The 22662-nt window shown below is 42.3% G+C and overlaps 1 protein-coding gene across 7 annotated transcripts in view; it reads left to right on the top strand.

The window, feature by feature from the left end:
- Positions 1 to 22662, top strand: part of LOC118936807 (calcium/calmodulin-dependent protein kinase type II delta chain) — a 108248-nt gene that overhangs the window by 82742 nt on the left and 2844 nt on the right. For all 7 annotated transcript variants that reach the window (XM_036934166.1, XM_036934163.1, XM_036934165.1 and 4 more), the window contains one exon: positions 21721 to 21815. In XM_036934166.1, coding sequence (XP_036790061.1) covers positions 21721 to 21815 — 95 coding nt within the window. The remainder of the gene's footprint in view (positions 1 to 21720; positions 21816 to 22662) is intronic.

Here is a 22662-nt window from a genome sequence, read left to right as displayed (position 1 = left end):
AGCACTACGCGTGAGTCCTGCTCTGTCTGTGTGTGTTTAGGGCTAGCACTACGCGTGAGTCCTGCTCTGTCTGTGTGTGTTTAGGGCTAGCACTACGCGTGAGTCCTGCTCTGTCTGTGTGTGTTTAGGGCTAGCACTACGCGTGAGTCCTGCTCTGTCTGTGTGTGTTTAGGGCTAGCACTACGCGTGAGTCCTGCTCTGTCTGTGTGTGTTTAGGGCTAGCACTACGCGTGAGTCCTGCTCTGTCTGTGTGTGTTTAGGGCTAGCACTACGCGTGAGTCCTGCTCTGTCTGAGTGTGTTTAGGGCTAGCACTACGCGTGAGTCCTGCTCTGTCTGTGTGTGTTTAGGGCTAGCACTACGCGTGAGTCCTGCTCTGTCTGTGTGTGTGTTTAGGGCTAGCACTACGCGTGAGTCCTGCTCTGTCTGTGTGTGTTTAGGGCTAGCACTACGCGTGAGTCCTGCTCTGTCTGTGTGTGTTTAGGGCTAGCACTACGCGTGAGTCCTGCTCTGTCTGAGTGTGTTTAGGGCTAGCACTACGCGTGAGTCCTGCTCTGTCTGTGTGTGTTTAGGGCTAGCACTACGCGTGAGTCCTGCTCTGTCTGTGTGTGTGTTTAGGGCTAGCACTACGCGTGAGTCCTGCTCTGTCTGTGTGTGTTTAGGGCTAGCACTACGCGTGAGTCCTGCTCTGTCTGTGTGCGTGTTTAGGGAATAGGGCTCTGGTCACCAGTAGTTCACTATATAGGGAATAGGGCTCTGGTCTATAGTAGTACCACTATATAGGGAATAGGGCTCTGGTCTATAGTAGTACCACTATATAGGGAATAGGGCTCTGGTCTATAGTAGTACCACTATATAGGGAATAGGGCTCTGGTCTATAGTAGTACCACTATATAGGGAATAGGGCTCTGGTCTATAGTAGTACCACTATATAGGGAATAGGGCTCTGGTCTATAGTAGTACCACTATATAGGGAATAGGACTCTGGTCTATAGTAGTTCCACTATATAGGGAATAGGGCTCTGGTCTATAGTAGTACCACTATATAGGGAATAGGGCTCTGGTCTATAGCAGTACCACTATATAGGGAATAGGGCTCTGGTCTATAGTAGTACCACTATATAGGGAATAGGGCTCTGGTCACTAGTAGATCACTATATAGGGAATAGGGCCCTGGTCTATAGTAGTTCCACTATATAGGGAATAGGGCTCTGGTCTATAGTAGTACCACTATATAGGGAATAGGGCTCTGGTCTATAGTAGTACCACTATATAGGGAATGGGGCTCTGGTCTATAGTAGTACCACTATATAGGGAATAGGGCTCTGGTCACTAGTAGATCACTATATAGGGAATAGGGCCCTGGTCTATAGTAGTTCCACTATATAGGGAATAGGGCTCTGGTCTATAGTAGTACCACTATATAGGGAATAGGGCTCTGGTCTATAGTAGTACCACTATATAGGGAATAGGGCTCTGGTCTATAGTAGTACCACTATATAGGGAATAGGGCTCTGGTCTATAGTAGTACCACTATATAGGGAATAGGGCTCTGGTCTATAGTAGTACCACTATATAGGGAATAGGGCTCTGGTCTATAGTAGTACCACTATATAGGGAATAGGGCTCTGGTCTATAGTAGTACCACTATATAGGGAATAGGGCTCTGGTCTATAGTAGTACCACTATATAGGGAATAGGACTCTGGTCTATAGTAGTTCCACTATATAGGGAATAGGGCTCTGGTCTATAGTAGTACCACTATATAGGGAATAGGGCTCTGGTCTATAGCAGTACCACTATATAGGGAATAGGGCTCTGGTCTATAGTAGTACCACTATATAGGGAATAGGGCTCTGGTCACTAGTAGATCACTATATAGGGAATAGGGCCCTGGTCTATAGTAGTTCCACTATATAGGGAATAGGGCTCTGGTCTATAGTAGTACCACTATATAGGGAATAGGGCTCTGGTCTATAGTAGTACCACTATATAGGGAATAGGGCTCTGGTCTATAGTAGTACCAATATATAGGGAATAGGGCTCTGGTCTATAGTAGTACCACTATATAGGGAATAGGGCTCTGGTCTATAGTAGTACCACTATATAGGGAATAGGGCTCTGGTCTATAGTAGTACCACTATATAGGGAATAGGGCTCTGGTCTATAGTAGTACCACTATATAGGGAATAGGGCTCTGGTCTATAGTAGTTCACTATATAGGGAATAGGGCTCTGGTCACTAGTAGTTCACTATATAGGGAATAGGACTCTGGTCACTAGTAGATCACTATATAGGGAATAGGGCCCTGGTCTATAGTAGTACGACTATATAGGGAATAGGGCTCTGGTCTATAGTAGTTCACTATATAGGGAATAGGGCTCTGGTCTATAGTAGTACCACTATATAGGGAATAGGGCTCTGGTCTATAGTAGTACCACTATATAGGGAATAGGGCTCTGGTCTATAGTAGTACCACTATATAGGGAATAGGGCTCTGGTCTATAGTAGTACCACTATATAGGGAATAGGGCTCTGGTCTATAGTAGTACCACTATATAGGGAATAGGGCTCTGGTCTATAGTAGTACCACTATATAGGGAATAGGGCTCTGGTCTATAGTAGTACCACTATATAGGGAATAGGGCTCTGGTCTATAGTAGTTCACTATATAGGGAATAGGGCTCTGGTCTATAGTAGTACCACTATATAGGGAATAGGGCTCTGGTCTATAGTAGTACCACTATATAGGGAATAGGGCTCTGGTCTATAGTAGTACCACTATATAGGGAATAGGGCTCTGGTCTATAGTAGTACCACTATATAGGGAATAGGGCTCTGGTCTATAGTAGTACCACTATATAGGGAATAGGGCTCTGGTCTATAGTAGTACCACTATATAGGGAATAGGGCTCTGGTCTATAGTAGTACCACTATATAGGGAATAGGGCTCTGGTCTATAGTAGTTCACTATATAGGGAATAGGGCTCTGGTCACTAGTAGTTCACTATATAGGGAATAGGACTCTGGTCACTAGTAGATCACTATATAGGGAATAGGGCCCTGGTCTATAGTAGTACCACTATATAGGGAATAGGGCTCTGGTCTATAGTAGTTCACTATATAGGGAATAGGGCTCTGGTCTATAGTAGTACCACTATATAGGGAATAGGGCTCTGGTCTATAGTAGTACCACTATATAGGGAATAGGGCTCTGGTCTATAGTAGTACCACTATATAGGGAATAGGGCTCTGGTCTATAGTAGTACCACTAAATAGGGAATAGGGCTCTGGTCTATAGTAGTACCACTATATAGGGAATAGGGCTCTGGTCTATAGTAGTACCACTATATAGAGAATAGGGCTCTGGTCTATAGTAGTACCACTATATAGGGAATAGGGCTCTGGTCTATAGTAGTACCACTATATAGGGAATAGGGCTCTGGTCTATAGTAGTACCACTATATAGGGAATAGGGCTCTGGTCTATAGTAGTACCACTATATAGGGAATAGGGCTCTGGTCTATAGTAGTTCACTATATAGGGAATAGGGCTCTGGTCACTAGTAGTTCACTATATAGGGAATAGGACTCTGGTCACTAGTAGTTCACTATATAGGGAATAGGGCTCTGGTCTATAGTAGTACCACTATATAGGGAACAGGGCTCTGGTCTATAGTAGTACCACTATATAGGGAATAGGGCTCTGGTCACCAGTAGTTCACTATATAGGGAATAGGGCTCTGGTCTATAGTAGTACCACTATATAGGGAATATGGCTCTGGTCTATAGTAGTACCACTATATAGGGAATAGGGCTCTGGTCTATAGTAGTACCACTATATAGGGAATAGGGCTCTGGTCTAAAGTAGTACCACTATATAGGGAATAGGGCCCTGGTCACTAGTAGTTCACTATATAGGGAATAGGGCCCTGGTCACTAGTAATTCACTATATAGGGAATAGGGCTCTGGTCACTAGTAGTTCACTATATAGAGAATAGGACTCTGGTCTATAGTAGTACCACTATATAGGGAATAGGGCTCTGGTCTATAGTAGTACCACTATATAGGGAATAGGGCTCTGGTCTATAGTAGTACCACTATATAGGGAATAGGGCTCTGGTCTATAGTAGTACCACTATATAGGGAATAGGGCTCTGGTCTATAGTAGTACCACTATATAGGGAATAGGGCTCTGGTCTATAGTAGTTCACTATATAGCGAATAGGGCTCTGGTCTATAGTAGTACCACTATATAGGGAATAGGGCTCTGGTCTATAGTAGTACCACTATATAGGGAATAGGGCTCTGGTCTATAGTAGTACCAATATATAGGGAATAGGGCTCTGGTCTATAGTAGTACCACTATATAGGGAATAGGGCTCTGGTCTATAGTAGTACCACTATATAGGGAATAGGGCTCTGGTCTATAGTAGTACCACTATATAGGGAATAGGGCTCTGGTCTATAGTAGTACCACTATATAGGGAATAGGGCTCTGGTCTATAGTAGTACCACTATATAGGGAATAGGGCTCTGGTCTATAGTAGTTCACTATATAGGGAATAGGGCTCTGGTCACTAGTAGTTCACTATATAGGGAATAGGACTCTGGTCACTAGTAGATCACTATATAGGGAATAGGGCCCTGGTCTATAGTAGTACCACTATATAGGGAATAGGGCTCTGGTCTATAGTAGTTCACTATATAGGGAATAGGGCTCTGGTCTATAGTAGTACCACTATATAGGGAATAGGGCTCTGGTCTATAGTAGTACCACTATATAGGGAATAGGGCTCTGGTCTATAGTAGTACCACTATATAGGGAATAGGGCTCTGGTCTATAGTAGTACCACTATATAGGGAACAGGGCTCTGGTCTATAGTAGTACCACTATATAGGGAATAGGGCTCTGGTCTATAGTAGTACCACTATATAGGGAATAGGGCTCTGGTCTATAGTAGTACCACTATATAGGGAACAGGGCTCTGGTCTATAGTAGTACCACTATATAGGGAATAGGGCTCTGGTCACCAGTAGTTCACTATATAGGGAATAGGGCTCTGGTCTATAGTAGTACCACTATATAGGGAATAGGGCTCTGGTCTATAGTAGTACCACTATATAGGGAATAGGGCTCTGGTCTATAGTAGTACCACTATATAGGGAATAGGGCTCTGGTCTAAAGTAGTACCACTATATAGGGAATAGGGCCCTGGTCACTTGTAGTTCACTATATAGGGAATAGGGCCCTGGTCACTAGTAATTCACTATATAGGGAATAGGGCTCTGGTCACTAGTAGTTCACTATATAGAGAATAGGACTCTGGTCTATAGTAGTGTACTATATAGGGAATAGGGCTCTGGTCTATAGTAGTACCACTATATAGGGAATAGGGCTCTGGTCTATAGTAGTGTACTATATAGGGAATAGGGCTCTGGTCTATAGTAGTACCACTATATAGGGAATAGGGCTCTGGTCTATAGTAGTACCACTATATAGGGAATAGGGCTCTGGTCTATAGTAGTACCACTATATAGGGAATAGGGCTCTGGTCTATAGTAGTACCACTATATAGGGAATAGGGCTCTGGTCTATAGTAGTACCACTATATAGGGAATAGGGCTCTGGTCTATAGTAGTACCACTATATAGGGAATAGGGCTCTGGTCTATAGTAGTACCACTATATAGGGAATAGGGCTCTGGTCTATAGTAGTACCACTATATAGGGAATAGGGCTCTGGTCTATAGTAGTACCACTATATTGGGAATAGGGCTCTGGTCTATAGTAGTACCACTATATAGGGAATAGGGCTCTGGTCTATAGTAGTACCACTATATAGGGAATAGGGCTCTGGTCACCAGTAGTTCACTATATAGGGAATAGGACTCTGGTCTATAGTAGTACCACTATATAGGGAATAGGGCTCTGGTCTATAGTAGTACCACTATATAGGGAATAGGGCTCTGGTCTATAGTAGTACCACTATATAGGGAATAGGGCTCTGGTCTATAGTAGTACCACTATATAGGGAATAGGGCTCTGGTCTATAGTAGTACCACTATATAGGGAATAGGGCTCTGGTCTATAGTAGTACCACTATATAGGGAATAGGGCTCTGGTCTATAGTAGTACCACTATATAGGGAATAGGGCTCTGGTCTATAGTAGTACCACTATATAGGGAATAGGGCTCTGGTCTATAGTAGTACCACTATATAGGGAATAGGGCTCTGGTCTATAGTAGTACCACTATATAGGGAATAGGGCTCTGGTCTATAGTAGTACCACTATATAGGGAATAGGGCTCTGGTCTATAGTAGTACCACTATATAGGGAATAGGGCTCTGGTCACCAGTAGTTCACTATATAGGGAATAGGGCTCTGGTCTATAGTAGTACCACTATATAGGGAATAGGGCTCTGGTCACCAGTAGTTCACTATATAGGGAATAGGGCTCTGGTCTATAGTAGTACCACTATATAGGGAACAGGGCTCTGGTCTATAGTAGTACCACTATATAGGGAATAGGGCTCTGGTCACCAGTAGTTCACTATATAGGGAATAGGGCTCTGGTCTATAGTAGTACCACTATATAGGGAATAGGGCTCTGGTCACCAGTAGTTCACTATATAGGGAATAGGGCTCTGGTCTATAGTAGTACCACTATATAGGGAATAGGGCTCTGGTCTATAGTAGTACCACTATATAGGGAACAGGGCTCTGGTCTATAGTAGTACAACTATATAGGGAATAGGGCTCTGGTCTATAGTAGTTCCACTATATAGGGAATAGGGCTCTGGTCTATAGTAGTACCACTATATAGGGAATAGGGCTCTGGTCTATAGTAGTACCACTATATAGGGAATAGGGCTCTGGTCTATAGTAGTTCACTATGTAGGGAATAGGGCTCTGGTCTATAGTAGTACCACTATATAGGGAATAGGGCTCTGGTCACTAGTAGTTCACTATATAGGGAATAGGGCTCTGGTCTATAGTAGTTCACTATATAGGGAATAGGGCTCTGGTCTATAGTAGTACCACTATATAGGGAATAGGGCTCTGGTCACTAGTAGTTCACTATATAGGGAATAGGGCTCTGGTCTATAGTAGTTCACTATATAGGGAATAGGGCTCTGGTCTATAGTAGTACCACTATATAGGGAATAGGGCTCTGGTCTATAGTAGTTCACTATATAGGGAATAGGGCTCTGGTCTATAGTAGTACCACTATATAGGGAATAGGGCTCTGGTCTATAGTAGTTCACTATATAGGGAATAGGGCTCTGGTCTATAGTAGTACCACTATATAGGGAATAGGGCTCTGGTCTATAGTAGTTCACTATATAGGGAATAGGGCTCTGGTCTATAGTAGTACCACTATATAGGGAATAGGGCTCTGGTCTATAGTAGTACCACTATATAGGGAATAGGGCTCTGGTCTATAGTAGTACCACTATATAGGGAATAGGGCTCTGGTCTATAGTAGTACCACTATATAGGGAATAGGGCTCTGGTCTATAGTAGTACCACTATATAGGGAATAGGGCTCTGGTCTATAGTAGTACCACTATATAGGGAATAGGGCTCTGGTCTATAGTAGTACCACTATATAGGGAATAGGGCTCTGGTCTATAGTAGTACCACTATATAGGGAATAGGGCTCTGGTCTATAGTAGTACCACTATATAGGGAATAGGGCTCTGGTCTATAGTAGTTCACTATATAGGGAATAGGGCTCTGGTCACTAGTAGTTCACTATATAGGGAATAGGACTCTGGTCACTAGTAGTTCACTATATAGGGAATAGGGCTCTGGTCTATAGTAGTACCACTATATAGGGAACAGGGCTCTGGTCTATAGTAGTACCACTATATAGGGAATAGGGCTCTGGCTCTGGTCTATAGTAGTACCACTATATAGGGAATAGGGCTCTGGTCTATAGTAGTACCACTATATAGGGAATAGGGCTCTGGTCTAAAGTAGTACCACTATATAGGGAATAGGGCCCTGGTCACTAGTAGTTCACTATATAGGGAATAGGGCCCTGGTCACTAGTAATTCACTATATAGGGAATAGGGCTCTGGTCACTAGTAGTTCACTATATAGAGAATAGGACTCTGGTCTATAGTAGTACCACTATATAGGGAATAGGGCTCTGGTCTATAGTAGTACCACTATATAGGGAATAGGGCTCTGGTCTATAGTAGTACCACTATATAGGGAATAGGGCTCTGGTCTATAGTAGTACCACTATATAGGGAATAGGGCTCTGGTCTATAGTAGTACCACTATATAGGGAATAGGGCTCTGGTCTATAGTAGTTCACTATATAGCGAATAGGGCTCTGGTCTATAGTAGTACCACTATATAGGGAATAGGGCTCTGGTCTATAGTAGTACCACTATATAGGGAATAGGGCTCTGGTCTATAGTAGTACCAATATATAGGGAATAGGGCTCTGGTCTATAGTAGTACCACTATATAGGGAATAGGGCTCTGGTCTATAGTAGTACCACTATATAGGGAATAGGGCTCTGGTCTATAGTAGTACCACTATATAGGGAATAGGGCTCTGGTCTATAGTAGTTCACTATATAGGGAATAGGGCTCTGGTCTATAGTAGTACCACTATATAGGGAATAGGGCTCTGGTCACTAGTAGTTCACTATATAGGGAATAGGGCTCTGGTCTATAGTAGTTCACTATATAGGGAATAGGGCTCTGGTCTATAGTAGTACCACTATATAGGGAATAGGGCTCTGGTCACTAGTAGTTCACTATATAGGGAATAGGGCTCTGGTCTATAGTAGTTCACTATATAGGGAATAGGGCTCTGGTCTATAGTAGTACCACTATATAGGGAATAGGGCTCTGGTCTATAGTAGTTCACTATATAGGGAATAGGGCTCTGGTCTATAGTAGTACCACTATATAGGGAATAGGGCTCTGGTCTATAGTAGTTCACTATATAGGGAATAGGGCTCTGGTCTATAGTAGTACCACTATATAGGGAATAGGGCTCTGGTCTATAGTAGTTCACTATATAGGGAATAGGGCTCTGGTCTATAGTAGTACCACTATATAGGGAATAGGGCTCTGGTCTATAGTAGTACCACTATATAGGGAATAGGGCTCTGGTCTATAGTAGTACCACTATATAGGGAATAGGGCTCTGGTCTATAGTAGTACCACTATATAGGGAATAGGGCTCTGGTCTATAGTAGTACCACTATATAGGGAATAGGGCTCTGGTCTATAGTAGTACCACTATATAGGGAATAGGGCTCTGGTCTATAGTAGTACCACTATATAGGGAATAGGGCTCTGGTCTATAGTAGTACCACTATATAGGGAATAGGGCTCTGGTCTATAGTAGTACCACTATATAGGGAATAGGGCTCTGGTCTATAGTAGTTCACTATATAGGGAATAGGGCTCTGGTGACTAGTAGTTCACTATATAGGGAATAGGACTCTGGTCACTAGTAGTTCACTATATAGGGAATAGGGCTCTGGTCTATAGTAGTACCACTATATAGGGAACAGGGCTCTGGTCTATAGTAGTACCACTATATAGGGAATAGGGCTCTGGCTCTGGTCTATAGTAGTACCACTATATAGGGAATAGGGCTCTGGTCTATAGTAGTACCACTATATAGGGAATAGGGCTCTGGTCTAAAGTAGTACCACTATATAGGGAATAGGGCCCTGGTCACTAGTAGTTCACTATATAGGGAATAGGGCCCTGGTCACTAGTAATTCACTATATAGGGAATAGGGCTCTGGTCACTAGTAGTTCACTATATAGAGAATAGGACTCTGGTCTATAGTAGTACCACTATATAGGGAATAGGGCTCTGGTCTATAGTAGTACCACTATATAGGGAATAGGGCTCTGGTCTATAGTAGTACCACTATATAGGGAATATGGCTCTGGTCTATAGTAGTACCACTATATAGGGAATAGGGCTCTGGTCTATAGTAGTACCACTATATAGGGAATAGGGCTCTGGTCTATAGTAGTTCACTATATAGCGAATAGGGCTCTGGTCTATAGTAGTACCACTATATAGGGAATAGGGCTCTGGTCTATAGTAGTACCACTATATAGGGAATAGGGCTCTGGTCTATAGTAGTACCAATATATAGGGAATAGGGCTCTGGTCTATAGTAGTACCACTATATAGGGAATAGGGCTCTGGTCTATAGTAGTACCACTATATAGGGAATAGGGCTCTGGTCTATAGTAGTACCACTATATAGGGAATAGGGCTCTGGTCTATAGTAGTACCACTATATAGGGAATAGGGCTCTGGTCTATAGTAGTACCACTATATAGGGAATAGGGCTCTGGTCTATAGTAGTTCACTATATAGGGAATAGGGCTCTGGTCACTAGTAGTTCACTATATAGGGAATAGGACTCTGGTCACTAGTAGATCACTATATAGGGAATAGGGCCCTGGTCTATAGTAGTACCACTATATAGGGAATAGGGCTCTGGTCTATAGTAGTTCACTATATAGGGAATAGGGCTCTGGTCTATAGTAGTACCACTATATAGGGAATAGGGCTCTGGTCTATAGTAGTACCACTATATAGGGAATAGGGCTCTGGTCTAAAGTAGTACCACTATATAGGGAATAGGGCTCTGGTCTATAGTAGTACCACTATATAGGGAACAGGGCTCTGGTCTATAGTAGTACCACTATATAGGGAATAGGGCTCTGGTCACCAGTAGTTCACTATATAGGGAATAGGGCTCTGGTCTATAGTAGTACCACTATATAGGGAATAGGGCTCTGGTCTATAGTAGTACCACTATATAGGGAATAGGGCTCTGGTCTATAGTAGTACCACTATATAGGGAATAGGGCTCTGGTCTAAAGTAGTACCACTATATAGGGAATAGGGCCCTGGTCACTTGTAGTTCACTATATAGGGAATAGGGCCCTGGTCACTAGTAATTCACTATATAGGGAATAGGGCTCTGGTCACTAGTAGTTCACTATATAGAGAATAGGACTCTGGTCTATAGTAGTGTACTATATAGGGAATAGGGCTCTGGTCTATAGTAGTACCACTATATAGGGAATAGGGCTCTGGTCTATAGTAGTGTACTATATAGGGAATAGGGCTCTGGTCTATAGTAGTACCACTATATAGGGAATAGGGCTCTGGTCTATAGTAGTACCACTATATAGGGAATAGGGCTCTGGTCTATAGTAGTACCACTATATAGGGAATAGGGCTCTGGTCTATAGTAGTACCACTATATTGGGAATAGGGCTCTGGTCTATAGTAGTACCACTATATAGGGAATAGGGCTCTGGTCTATAGTAGTACCACTATATAGGGAATAGGGCTCTGGTCACCAGTAGTTCACTATATAGGGAATAGGACTCTGGTCTATAGTAGTACCACTATATAGGGAATAGGGCTCTGGTCTATAGTAGTACCACTATATAGGGAATAGGGCTCTGGTCTATAGTAGTACCACTATATAGGGAATAGGGCTCTGGTCTATAGTAGTACCACTATATAGGGAATAGGGCTCTGGTCTATAGTAGTACCACTATATAGGGAATAGGGCTCTGGTCTATAGTAGTACCACTATATAGGGAATAGGGCTCTGGTCTATAGTAGTACCACTATATAGGGAATAGGGCTCTGGTCTATAGTAGTACCACTATATAGGGAATAGGGCTCTGGTCTATAGTAGTACCACTATATAGGGAATAGGGCTCTGGTCTATAGTAGTACCACTATATAGGGAATAGGGCTCTGGTCTATAGTAGTACCACTATATAGGGAATAGGGCTCTGGTCTATAGTAGTACCACTATATAGGGAATAGGGCTCTGGTCACCAGTAGTTCACTATATAGGGAATAGGGCTCTGGTCTATAGTAGTACCACTATATAGGGAATAGGGCTCTGGTCACCAGTAGTTCACTATATAGGGAATAGGGCTCTGGTCTATAGTAGTACCACTATATAGGGAATAGGGCTCTGGTCACCAGTAGTTCACTATATAGGGAATAGGGCTCTGGTCTATAGTAGTACCACTATATAGGGAATAGGGCTCTGGTCTATAGTAGTACCACTATATAGGGAACAGGGCTCTGGTCTATAGTAGTACAACTATATAGGGAATAGGGCTCTGGTCTATAGTAGTTCCACTATATAGGGAATAGGGCTCTGGTCTATAGTAGTACCACTATATAGGGAATAGGGCTCTGGTCTATAGTAGTACCACTATATAGGGAATAGGGCTCTGGTCTATAGTAGTTCACTATATAGGGAATAGGGCTCTGGTCTATAGTAGTACCACTATATAGGGAATAGGGCTCTGGTCACTAGTAGTTCACTATATAGGGAATAGGGCTCTGGTCTATAGTAGTTCACTATATAGGGAATAGGGCTCTGGTCTATAGTAGTACCACTATATAGGGAATAGGGCTCTGGTCACTAGTAGTTCACTATATAGGGAATAGGGCTCTGGTCTATAGTAGTTCACTATATAGGGAATAGGGCTCTGGTCTATAGTAGTACCACTATATAGGGAATAGGGCTCTGGTCTATAGTAGTTCACTATATAGGGAATAGGGCTCTGGTCTATAGTAGTACCACTATATAGGGAATAGGGCTCTGGTCTATAGTAGTTCACTATATAGGGAATAGGGCTCTGGTCTATAGTAGTACCACTATATAGGGAATAGGGCTCTGGTCTATAGTAGTTCACTATATAGGGAATAGGGCTCTGGTCTATAGTAGTACCACTATATAGGGAATAGGGCTCTGGTCACTAGTAGTTCACTATATAGGGAATAGGGCTCTGGTCTATAGTAGTTCACTATATAGGGAATAGGGCTCTGGTCTATAGTAGTACCACTATATAGGGAATAGGGCTCTGGTCTATAGTAGTTCACTATATAGGGAATAGGGCTCTGGTCTATAGTAGTACCACTATATAGGGAATAGGGCTCTGGTCTATAGTAGTTCACTATATAGGGAATAGGGCTCTGGTCTATAGTAGTACCACTATATAGGGAATAGGGCTCTGGTCTATAGTAGTTCACTATATAGGGAATAGGGCTCTGGTCTATAGTAGTACCACTATATAGGGAATAGGGCTCTGGTCTATAGTAGTTCACTATATAGGGAATAGGGCTCTGGTCTATAGTAGTACCACTATATAGGGAATAGGGCTCTGGTCACTAGTAGTTCACTATATAGGGAATAGGGCTCTGGTCTATAGTAGTTCACTATATAGGGAATAGGGCTCTGGTCTATAGTAGTACCACTATATAGGGAATAGGGCTCTGGTCTATAGTAGTTCACTATATAGGGAATAGGGCTCTGGTCTATAGTAGTACCACTATATAGGGAATAGGGCTCTGGTCTATAGTAGTTCACTATATAGGGAATAGGGCTCTGGTCTATAGTAGTACCACTATATAGGGAATAGGGCTCTGGTCTATAGTAGTTCACTATATAGGGAATAGGGCTCTGGTCTATAGTAGTACCACTATATAGGGAATAGGGCTCTGGTCTATAGTAGTACCACTATATAGGGAATAGGGCTCTGGTCTATAGTAGTACCACTATATAGGGAATAGGGCTCTGGTCTATAGTAGTACCACTATATAGGGAATAGGGCTCTGGTCTATAGTAGTACCACTATATAGGGAATAGGGCTCTGGTCTATAGTAGTACCACTATATAGGGAATAGGGCTCTGGTCTATAGTAGTACCACTATATAGGGAATAGGGCTCTGGTCTATAGTAGTACCACTATATAGGGAATAGGGCTCTGGTCTATAGTAGTACCACTATATAGGGAATAGGGCTCTGGTCTATAGTAGTTCACTATATAGGGAATAGGGCTCTGGTCACTAGTAGTTCACTATATAGGGAATAGGACTCTGGTCACTAGTAGTTCACTATATAGGGAATAGGGCTCTGGTCTATAGTAGTACCACTATATAGGGAACAGGGCTCTGGTCTATAGTAGTACCACTATATAGGGAATAGGGCTCTGGCTCTGGTCTATAGTAGTACCACTATATAGGGAATAGGGCTCTGGTCCATAGTAGTACCACTATATAGGGAATAGGGCTCTGGTCTAAAGTAGTACCACTATATAGGGAATAGGGCCCTGGTCACTAGTAGTTCACTATATAGGGAATAGGGCCCTGGTCACTAGTAATTCACTATATAGGGAATAGGGCTCTGGTCACTAGTAGTTCACTATATAGAGAATAGGACTCTGGTCTATAGTAGTACCACTATATAGGGAATAGGGCTCTGGTCTATAGTAGTACCACTATATAGGGAATAGGGCTCTGGTCTATAGTAGTACCACTATATAGGGAATAGGGCTCTGGTCTATAGTAGTACCACTATATAGGGAATAGGGCTCTGGTCTATAGTAGTACCACTATATAGGGAATAGGGCTCTGGTCTATAGTAGTTCACTATATAGCGAATAGGGCTCTGGTCTATAGTAGTACCACTATATAGGGAATAGGGCTCTGGTCTATAGTAGTACCACTATATAGGGAATAGGGCTCTGGTCTATAGTAGTACCAATATATAGGGAATAGGGCTCTGGTCTATAGTAGTACCACTATATAGGGAATAGGGCTCTGGTCTATAGTAGTACCACTATATAGGGAATAGGGCTCTGGTCTATAGTAGTTCACTATATAGCGAATAGGGCTCTGGTCTATAGTAGTACCACTATATAGGGAATAGGGCTCTGGTCTATAGTAGTACCACTATATAGGGAATAGGGCTCTGGTCTATAGTAGTACCAATATATAGGGAATAGGGCTCTGGTCTATAGTAGTACCACTATATAGGGAATAGGGCTCTGGTCTATAGTAGTACCACTATATAGGGAATAGGGCTCTGGTCTATAGTAGTACCACTATATAGGGAATAGGGCTCTGGTCTATAGTAGTACCACTATATAGGGAATAGGGCTCTGGTCTATAGTAGTACCACCATATAGGGAATAGGGCTCTGGTCTATAGTAGTTCACTATATAGGGAATAGGGCTCTGGTCTATAGTAGTACCACTATATAGGGAATAGGGCTCTGGTCTATAGTAGTACCACTATATAGGGAATAGGGCTCTGGTCTATAGTAGTACCACTATATAGGGAATAGGGCTCTGGTCTATAGTAGTACCACTATATAGGGAACAGGGCTCTGGTCTATAGTAGTACCACTATATAGGGAATAGGGCTCTGGTCACCAGTAGTTCACTATATAGGGAATAGGGCTCTGGTCTATAGTAGTACCACTATATAGGGAACAGGGCTCTGGTCTATAGTAGTACCACTATATAGGGAATAGGGCTCTGGCTCTGGTCTATAGTAGTACCACTATATAGGGAATAGGGCTCTGGTCTATAGTAGTACCACTATATAGGGAATAGGGCTCTGGTCTAAAGTAGTACCACTATATAGGGAATAGGGCCCTGGTCACTAGTAGTTCACTATATAGGGAATAGGGCCCTGGTCACTAGTAATTCACTATATAGGGAATAGGGCTCTGGTCACTAGTAGTTCACTATATAGAGAATAGGACTCTGGTCTATAGTAGTACCACTATATAGGGAATAGGGCTCTGGTCTATAGTAGTACCACTATATAGGGAATAGGGCTCTGGTCTATAGTAGTACCACTATATAGGGAATAGGGCTCTGGTCTATAGTAGTACCACTATATAGGGAATAGGGCTCTGGTCTATAGTAGTACCACTATATAGGGAATAGGGCTCTGGTCTATAGTAGTTCACTATATAGCGAATAGGGCTCTGGTCTATAGTAGTACCACTATATAGGGAATAGGGCTCTGGTCTATAGTAGTACCACTATATAGGGAATAGGGCTCTGGTCTATAGTAGTACCAATATATAGGGAATAGGGCTCTGGTCTATAGTAGTACCACTATATAGGGAATAGGGCTCTGGTCTATAGTAGTACCACTATATAGGGAATAGGGCTCTGGTCTATAGTAGTACCACTATATAGGGAATAGGGCTCTGGTCTATAGTAGTACCACTATATAGGGAATAGGGCTCTGGTCTATAGTAGTACCACTATATAGGGAATAGGGCTCTGGTCTATAGTAGTTCACTATATAGGGAATAGGGCTCTGGTCACTAGTAGTTCACTATATAGGGAATAGGACTCTGGTCACTAGTAGATCACTATATAGGGAATAGGGCCCTGGTCTATAGTAGTACCACTATATAGGGAATAGGGCTCTGGTCTATAGTAGTACCACTATATAGGGAATAGGGCTCTGGTCTATAGTAGTACCACTATATAGGGAATAGGGCTCTGGTCTATAGTAGTACCACTATATAGGGAATAGGGCTCTGGTCTATAGTAGTACCACTATATAGGGAATAGGGCTCTGGTCTATAGTAGTACCACTATATAGGGAATAGGGCTCTGGTCTATAGTAGTTCACTATATAGCGAATAGGGCTCTGGTCTATAGTAGTACCACTATATAGGGAATAGGGCTCTGGTCTATAGTAGTACCACTATATAGGGAATAGGGCTCTGGTCTATAGTAGTACCAATATATAGGGAATAGGGCTCTGGTCTATAGTAGTACCACTATATAGGGAATAGGGCTCTGGTCTATAGTAGTACCACTATATAGGGAATAGGGCTCTGGTCTATAGTAGTTCACTATATAGCGAATAGGGCTCTGGTCTATAGTAATACCACTATATAGGGAATAGGGCTCTGGTCTATAGTAGTACCACTATATAGGGAATAGGGCTCTGGTCTATAGTAGTACCAATATATAGGGAATAGGGCTCTGGTCTATAGTAGTACCACTATATAGGGAATAGGGCTCTGGTCTATAGTAGTACCACTATATAGGGAATAGGGCTCTGGTCTATAGTAGTACCACTATATAGGGAATAGGGCTCTGGTCTATAGTAGTACCACTATATAGGGAATAGGGCTCTGGTCTATAGTAGTACCACCATATAGGGAATAGGGCTCTGGTCTATAGTAGTACCACTATATAGGGAATAGGGCTCTGGTCACTAGTAGTTCACTATATAGGGAATAGGACTCTGGTCACTAGTAGATCACTATATAGGGAATAGGGCCCTGGTCTATAGTAGTACCACTATATAGGGAATAGGGCTCTGGTCTATAGTAGTTCACTATATAGGGAATAGGGCTCTGGTCTATAGTAGTACCACTATATAGGGAATAGGGCTCTGGTCTATAGTAGTACCACTATATAGGGAATAGGGCTCTGGTCTATAGTAGTACCACTATATAGGGAATAGGGCTCTGGTCTATAGTAGTACCACTATATAGGGAACAGGGCTCTGGTCTATAGTAGTACCACTATATAGGGAATAGGGCTCTGGTCACCAGTAGTTCACTATATAGGGAATAGGGCTCTGGTCTATAGTAGTACCACTATATAGGGAACAGGGCTCTGGTCTATAGTAGTACCACTATATAGGGAATAGGGCTCTGGCTCTGGTCTATAGTAGTACCACTATATAGGGAATAGGGCTCTGGTCTATAGTAGTACCACTATATAGGGAATAGGGCTCTGGTCTAAAGTAGTACCACTATATAGGGAATAGGGCCCTGGTCACTAGTAGTTCACTATATAGGGAATAGGGCCCTGGTCACTAGTAATTCACTATATAGGGAATAGGGCTCTGGTCACTAGTAGTTCACTATATAGAGAATAGGACTCTGGTCTATAGTAGTACCACTATATAGGGAATAGGGCTCTGGTCTATAGTAGTACCACTATATAGGGAATAGGGCTCTGGTCTATAGTAGTACCACTATATAGGGAATAGGGCTCTGGTCTATAGTAGTACCACTATATAGGGAATAGGGCTCTGGTCTATAGTAGTACCACTATATAGGGAATAGGGCTCTGGTCTATAGTAGTTCACTATATAGCGAATAGGGCTCTGGTCTATAGTAGTACCACTATATAGGGAATAGGGCTCTGGTCTATAGTAGTACCACTATATAGGGAATAGGGCTCTGGTCTATAGTAGTACCAATATATAGGGAATAGGGCTCTGGTCTATAGTAGTACCACTATATAGGGAATAGGGCTCTGGTCTATAGTAGTACCACTATATAGGGAATAGGGCTCTGGTCTATAGTAGTACCACTATATAGGGAATAGGGCTCTGGTCTATAGTAGTACCACTATATAGGGAATAGGGCTCTGGTCTATAGTAGTACCACTATATAGGGAATAGGGCTCTGGTCTATAGTAGTTCACTATATAGGGAATAGGGCTCTGGTCACTAGTAGTTCACTATATAGGGAATAGGACTCTGGTCACTAGTAGATCACTATATAGGGAATAGGGCCCTGGTCTATAGTAGTACCACTATATAGGGAATAGGGCTCTGGTCTATAGTAGTTCACTATATAGGGAATAGGGCTCTGGTCTATAGTAGTACCACTATATAGGGAATAGGGCTCTGGTCTATAGTAGTACCACTATATAGGGAATAGGGCTCTGGTCTATAGTAGTACCACTATATAGGGAATAGGGCTCTGGTCTATAGTAGTACCACTATATAGGGAACAGGGCTCTGGTCTATAGTAGTACCACTATATAGGGAATAGGGCTCTGGTCACCAGTAGTTCACTATATAGGGAATAGGGCTCTGGTCTATAGTAGTACCACTATATAGGGAATAGGGCTCTGGTCTATAGTAGTACCACTATATAGGGAATAGGGCTCTGGTCTATAGTAGTACCACTATATAGGGAATAGGGCTCTGGTCTATAGTAGTACCACTATATAGGGAACAGGGCTCTGGTCTATAGTAGTACCACTATATAGGGAATAGGGCTCTGGTCACCAGTAGTTCACTATATAGGGAATAGGGCTCTGGTCTATAGTAGTACCACTATATAGGGAATAGGGCTCTGGTCTATAGTAGTACCACTATATAGGGAATAGGGCTCTGGTCTTTAGTAGTACCACTATTTAGGGAATAGGGCTCTGGTCTAAAGTAGTACCACTATATAGGGAATAGGGCCCTGGTCACTTGTAGTTCACTATATAGGGAATAGGGCCCTGGTCACTAGTAATTCACTATATAGGGAATAGGGCTCTGGTCACTAGTAGTTCACTATATAGAGAATAGGACTCTGGTCTATAGTAGTGTACTATATAGGGAATAGGGCTCTGGTCTATAGTAGTACCACTATATAGGGAATAGGGCTCGGGTCTATAGTAGTGTACTATATAGGGAATAGGGCTCTGGTCTATAGTAGTACCACTATATAGGGAATAGGGCTCTGGTCTATAGTAGTACCACTATATAGGGAATAGGGCTCTGGTCTATAGTAGTACCACTATATAGGGAATAGGGCTCTGGTCTATAGTAGTACCACTATATAGGGAATAGGGCTCTGGTCTATAGTAGTACCACTATATAGGGAATAGGGCTCTGGTCTATAGTAGTACCACTATATAGGGAATAGGGCTCTGGTCTATAGTAGTACCACTATATAGGGAATAGGGCTCTGGTCTATAGTAGTACCACTATATAGGGAATAGGGCTCTGGTCTATAGTAGTACCACTATATTGGGAATAGGGCTCTGGTCTATAGTAGTACCACTATATAGGGAATAGGGCTCTGGTCTATAGTAGTACCACTATATAGGGAATAGGGCTCTGGTCTATAGTAGTACCGCTATATAGGGAATAGGGCTCTGGTCTAGAGTAGTACCACTATATAGGGAATAGGGCTCTGGTCTATAGTAGTACCACTATATAGGGAATAGGGCTCTGGTCTATAGTAGTACCGCTATATAGGGAATAGGGCTCTGGTCTATAGTAGTACCACTATATAGGGAATAGGGCTCTGGTCTATAGTAGTACCGCTATATAGGGAATAGGGCTCTGGTCTATAGTAGTACCACTATATAGGGAATAGGGCTCTGGTCTATAGTAGTACCACTATATAGGGAATAGGGCTCTGGTCTATAGTAGTACCACTATATAGGGAATAGGGCTCTGGTCTATAGTAGTACCACTATATAGGGAATAGGGCTCTGGTCTATAGTAGTACCACTATATAGGGAATAGGGCTCTGGTCTATAGTAGTACCACTATATAGGGAATAGGGCTCTGGTCTATAGTAGTACCACTATATAGGGAATAGGGCTCTGGTCTATAGTAGTACCACTATATAGGGAATAGGGCTCTGGTCACCAGTAGTTCACTATATAGGGAATAGGGCTCTGGTCTATAGTAGTACCACTATATAGGGAATAGGGCTCTGGTCACCAGTAGTTCACTATATAGGGAATAGGGCTCTGGTCTATAGTAGTACCACTATATAGGGAACAGGGCTCTGGTCTATAGTAGTACCACTATATAGGGAACAGGGCTCTGGTCACCAGTAGTTCACTATATAGGGAATAGGGCTCTGGTCTATAGTAGTACCACTATATAGGGAATAGGGCTCTGGTCACCAGTAGTTCACTATATAGGGAATAGGGCTCTGGTCTATAGTAGTACCACTATATAGGGAATAGGGCTCTGGTCTATAGTAGTACCACTATATAGGGAACAGGGCTCTGGTCTATAGTAGTACAACTATATAGGGAATAGGGCTCTGGTCTATAGTAGTTCCACTATATAGGGAATAGGGCTCTGGTCTATAGTAGTACCACTATATAGGGAATAGGGCTCTGGTCTATAGTAGTACCACTATATAGGGAATAGGGCTCTGGTCTATAGTAGTTCACTATATAGGGAATAGGGCTCTGGTCTATAGTAGTACCACTATATAGGGAATAGGGCTCTGGTCACTAGTAGTTCACTATATAGGGAATAGGGCTCTGGTCTATAGTAGTTCACTATATAGGGAATAGGGCTCTGGTCTATAGTAGTACCACTATATAGGGAATAGGGCTCTGGTCACTAGTAGTTCACTATATAGGGAATAGGGCTCTGGTCTATAGTAGTTCACTATATAGGGAATAGGGCTCTGGTCTATTGTAGTACCACTATATAGGGAATAGGGCTCTGGTCTATAGTAGTTCACTATATAGGGAATAGGGCTCTGGTCTATAGTAGTACCACTATATAGGGAATAGGGCTCTGGTCTATATTAGTACCACTATATAGGGAATAGGGCTCTGGTCTATAGTAGTACCACTATATAGGGAATAGGGCTCTGGTCTATAGTAGTTCACTATATAGGGAATAGGGCTCTGGTCTATAGTAGTACCACTATATAGGGAATAGGGCTCTGGTCTATAGTAGTTCACTATATAGGGAATAGGGCTCTGGTCTATAGTAGTACCACTATATAGGGAATAGGGCTCTGGTCTATAGTAGTACCACTATATAGGGAATAGGGCTCTGGTCTATAGTAGTACCACTATATAGGGAATAGGGCTCTGGTCTATAGTAGTACCACTATATAGGGAATAGGGCTCTGGTCTATAGTAGTACCACTATATAGGGAATAGGGCTCTGGTCTATAGTAGTACCACTATATAGGGAATAGGGCCCTGGTCTATAGTAGTTCACTATATAGGGAATAGGACTCTGGTCTATAGTAGTTCACTGTATAGGGAATAGGGCTCTGGCCACTAGTAGTTCACTATATAGGGAATAGGGTGCGACATGGGACTCAGTCTGTGTTTGTTTCCAACAGGAAGATCTGTGATCCTGGTCTGACGTCGTTTGAACCAGAAGCTCTGGGGAACCTGGTAGAGGGACATGACTTCCATCGCTTCTACTTTGACAACGGTAACACATCCATCAGTCATTCAGAAGATACAGTTATTGATTAGAGGTATTGATTAGTAGAGGTATTGATTAGTAGAGGTATTGATTAGTAGAGGTATTGATTAGTAGAGGTATTGATTAGTAGAGGTATTGATCAACTATTTATTAGTGTAAGTATCGATCAGCTATCGATTAGTAGTTATTGATCAGCTATTGATTAGTAGGGGTATTGATCAGCAACTTTTGATTAGTAGGGGTATTGATCAGCAACTTTTGATTAGTCGAGGTATTGATTAGTAGAGGTATGATCAGCTATTGATTAGTAGGGGTATTGATCAGCAACTTTTGATCAGTAGGGGTATTGATCCGTTATTGATTAGCAGAGATATTGATCAGCTATTGATTAGTTGTGGTATTGATCAGCTATTGATTCGTAGGGGTATTGATCAGCTATTGATTAGTAGAGGTATGATCAGCTTTTGATTAGTATAGATATTGATCAGCTATTAATTAGAGGTATTGATCAGCTATTGAGTAGTATGTATTGATTAGTAGAGGTATTGATTAGTAGAGGTATTGATTAGCAATTCATTAGTAGAGGTGTTGATCAGCTATGGATTAGTAGAGGTATTGTTTAGTAGAAGTATTGATTAGCTATTGATTAATAGAGGTATTGTTTAGTAGAAGTATTGATTAGTAGAGGTATTGATTAGCTATGGATTAGTATAGGAATGAATTATTAGAGATATTGATTTGCTATTGATTACTATAGGTATTGATTAGCTATTTATTCATAGTATTCATTAGTAGAGGTAATGATTAGAATTGGTATTGATTAGCAGATGTATTGATTAGTAAAGGTATTGAT

This window comes from Oncorhynchus mykiss, chromosome 10, assembly GCF_013265735.2.
Source record: "Oncorhynchus mykiss isolate Arlee chromosome 10, USDA_OmykA_1.1, whole genome shotgun sequence".
Lineage (NCBI taxonomy): Eukaryota > Metazoa > Chordata > Actinopteri > Salmoniformes > Salmonidae > Oncorhynchus > Oncorhynchus mykiss.
The sequence above is the reverse complement of the archived record's forward strand: the minus strand, read 5'-3'. Positions and strand labels throughout refer to the sequence as shown.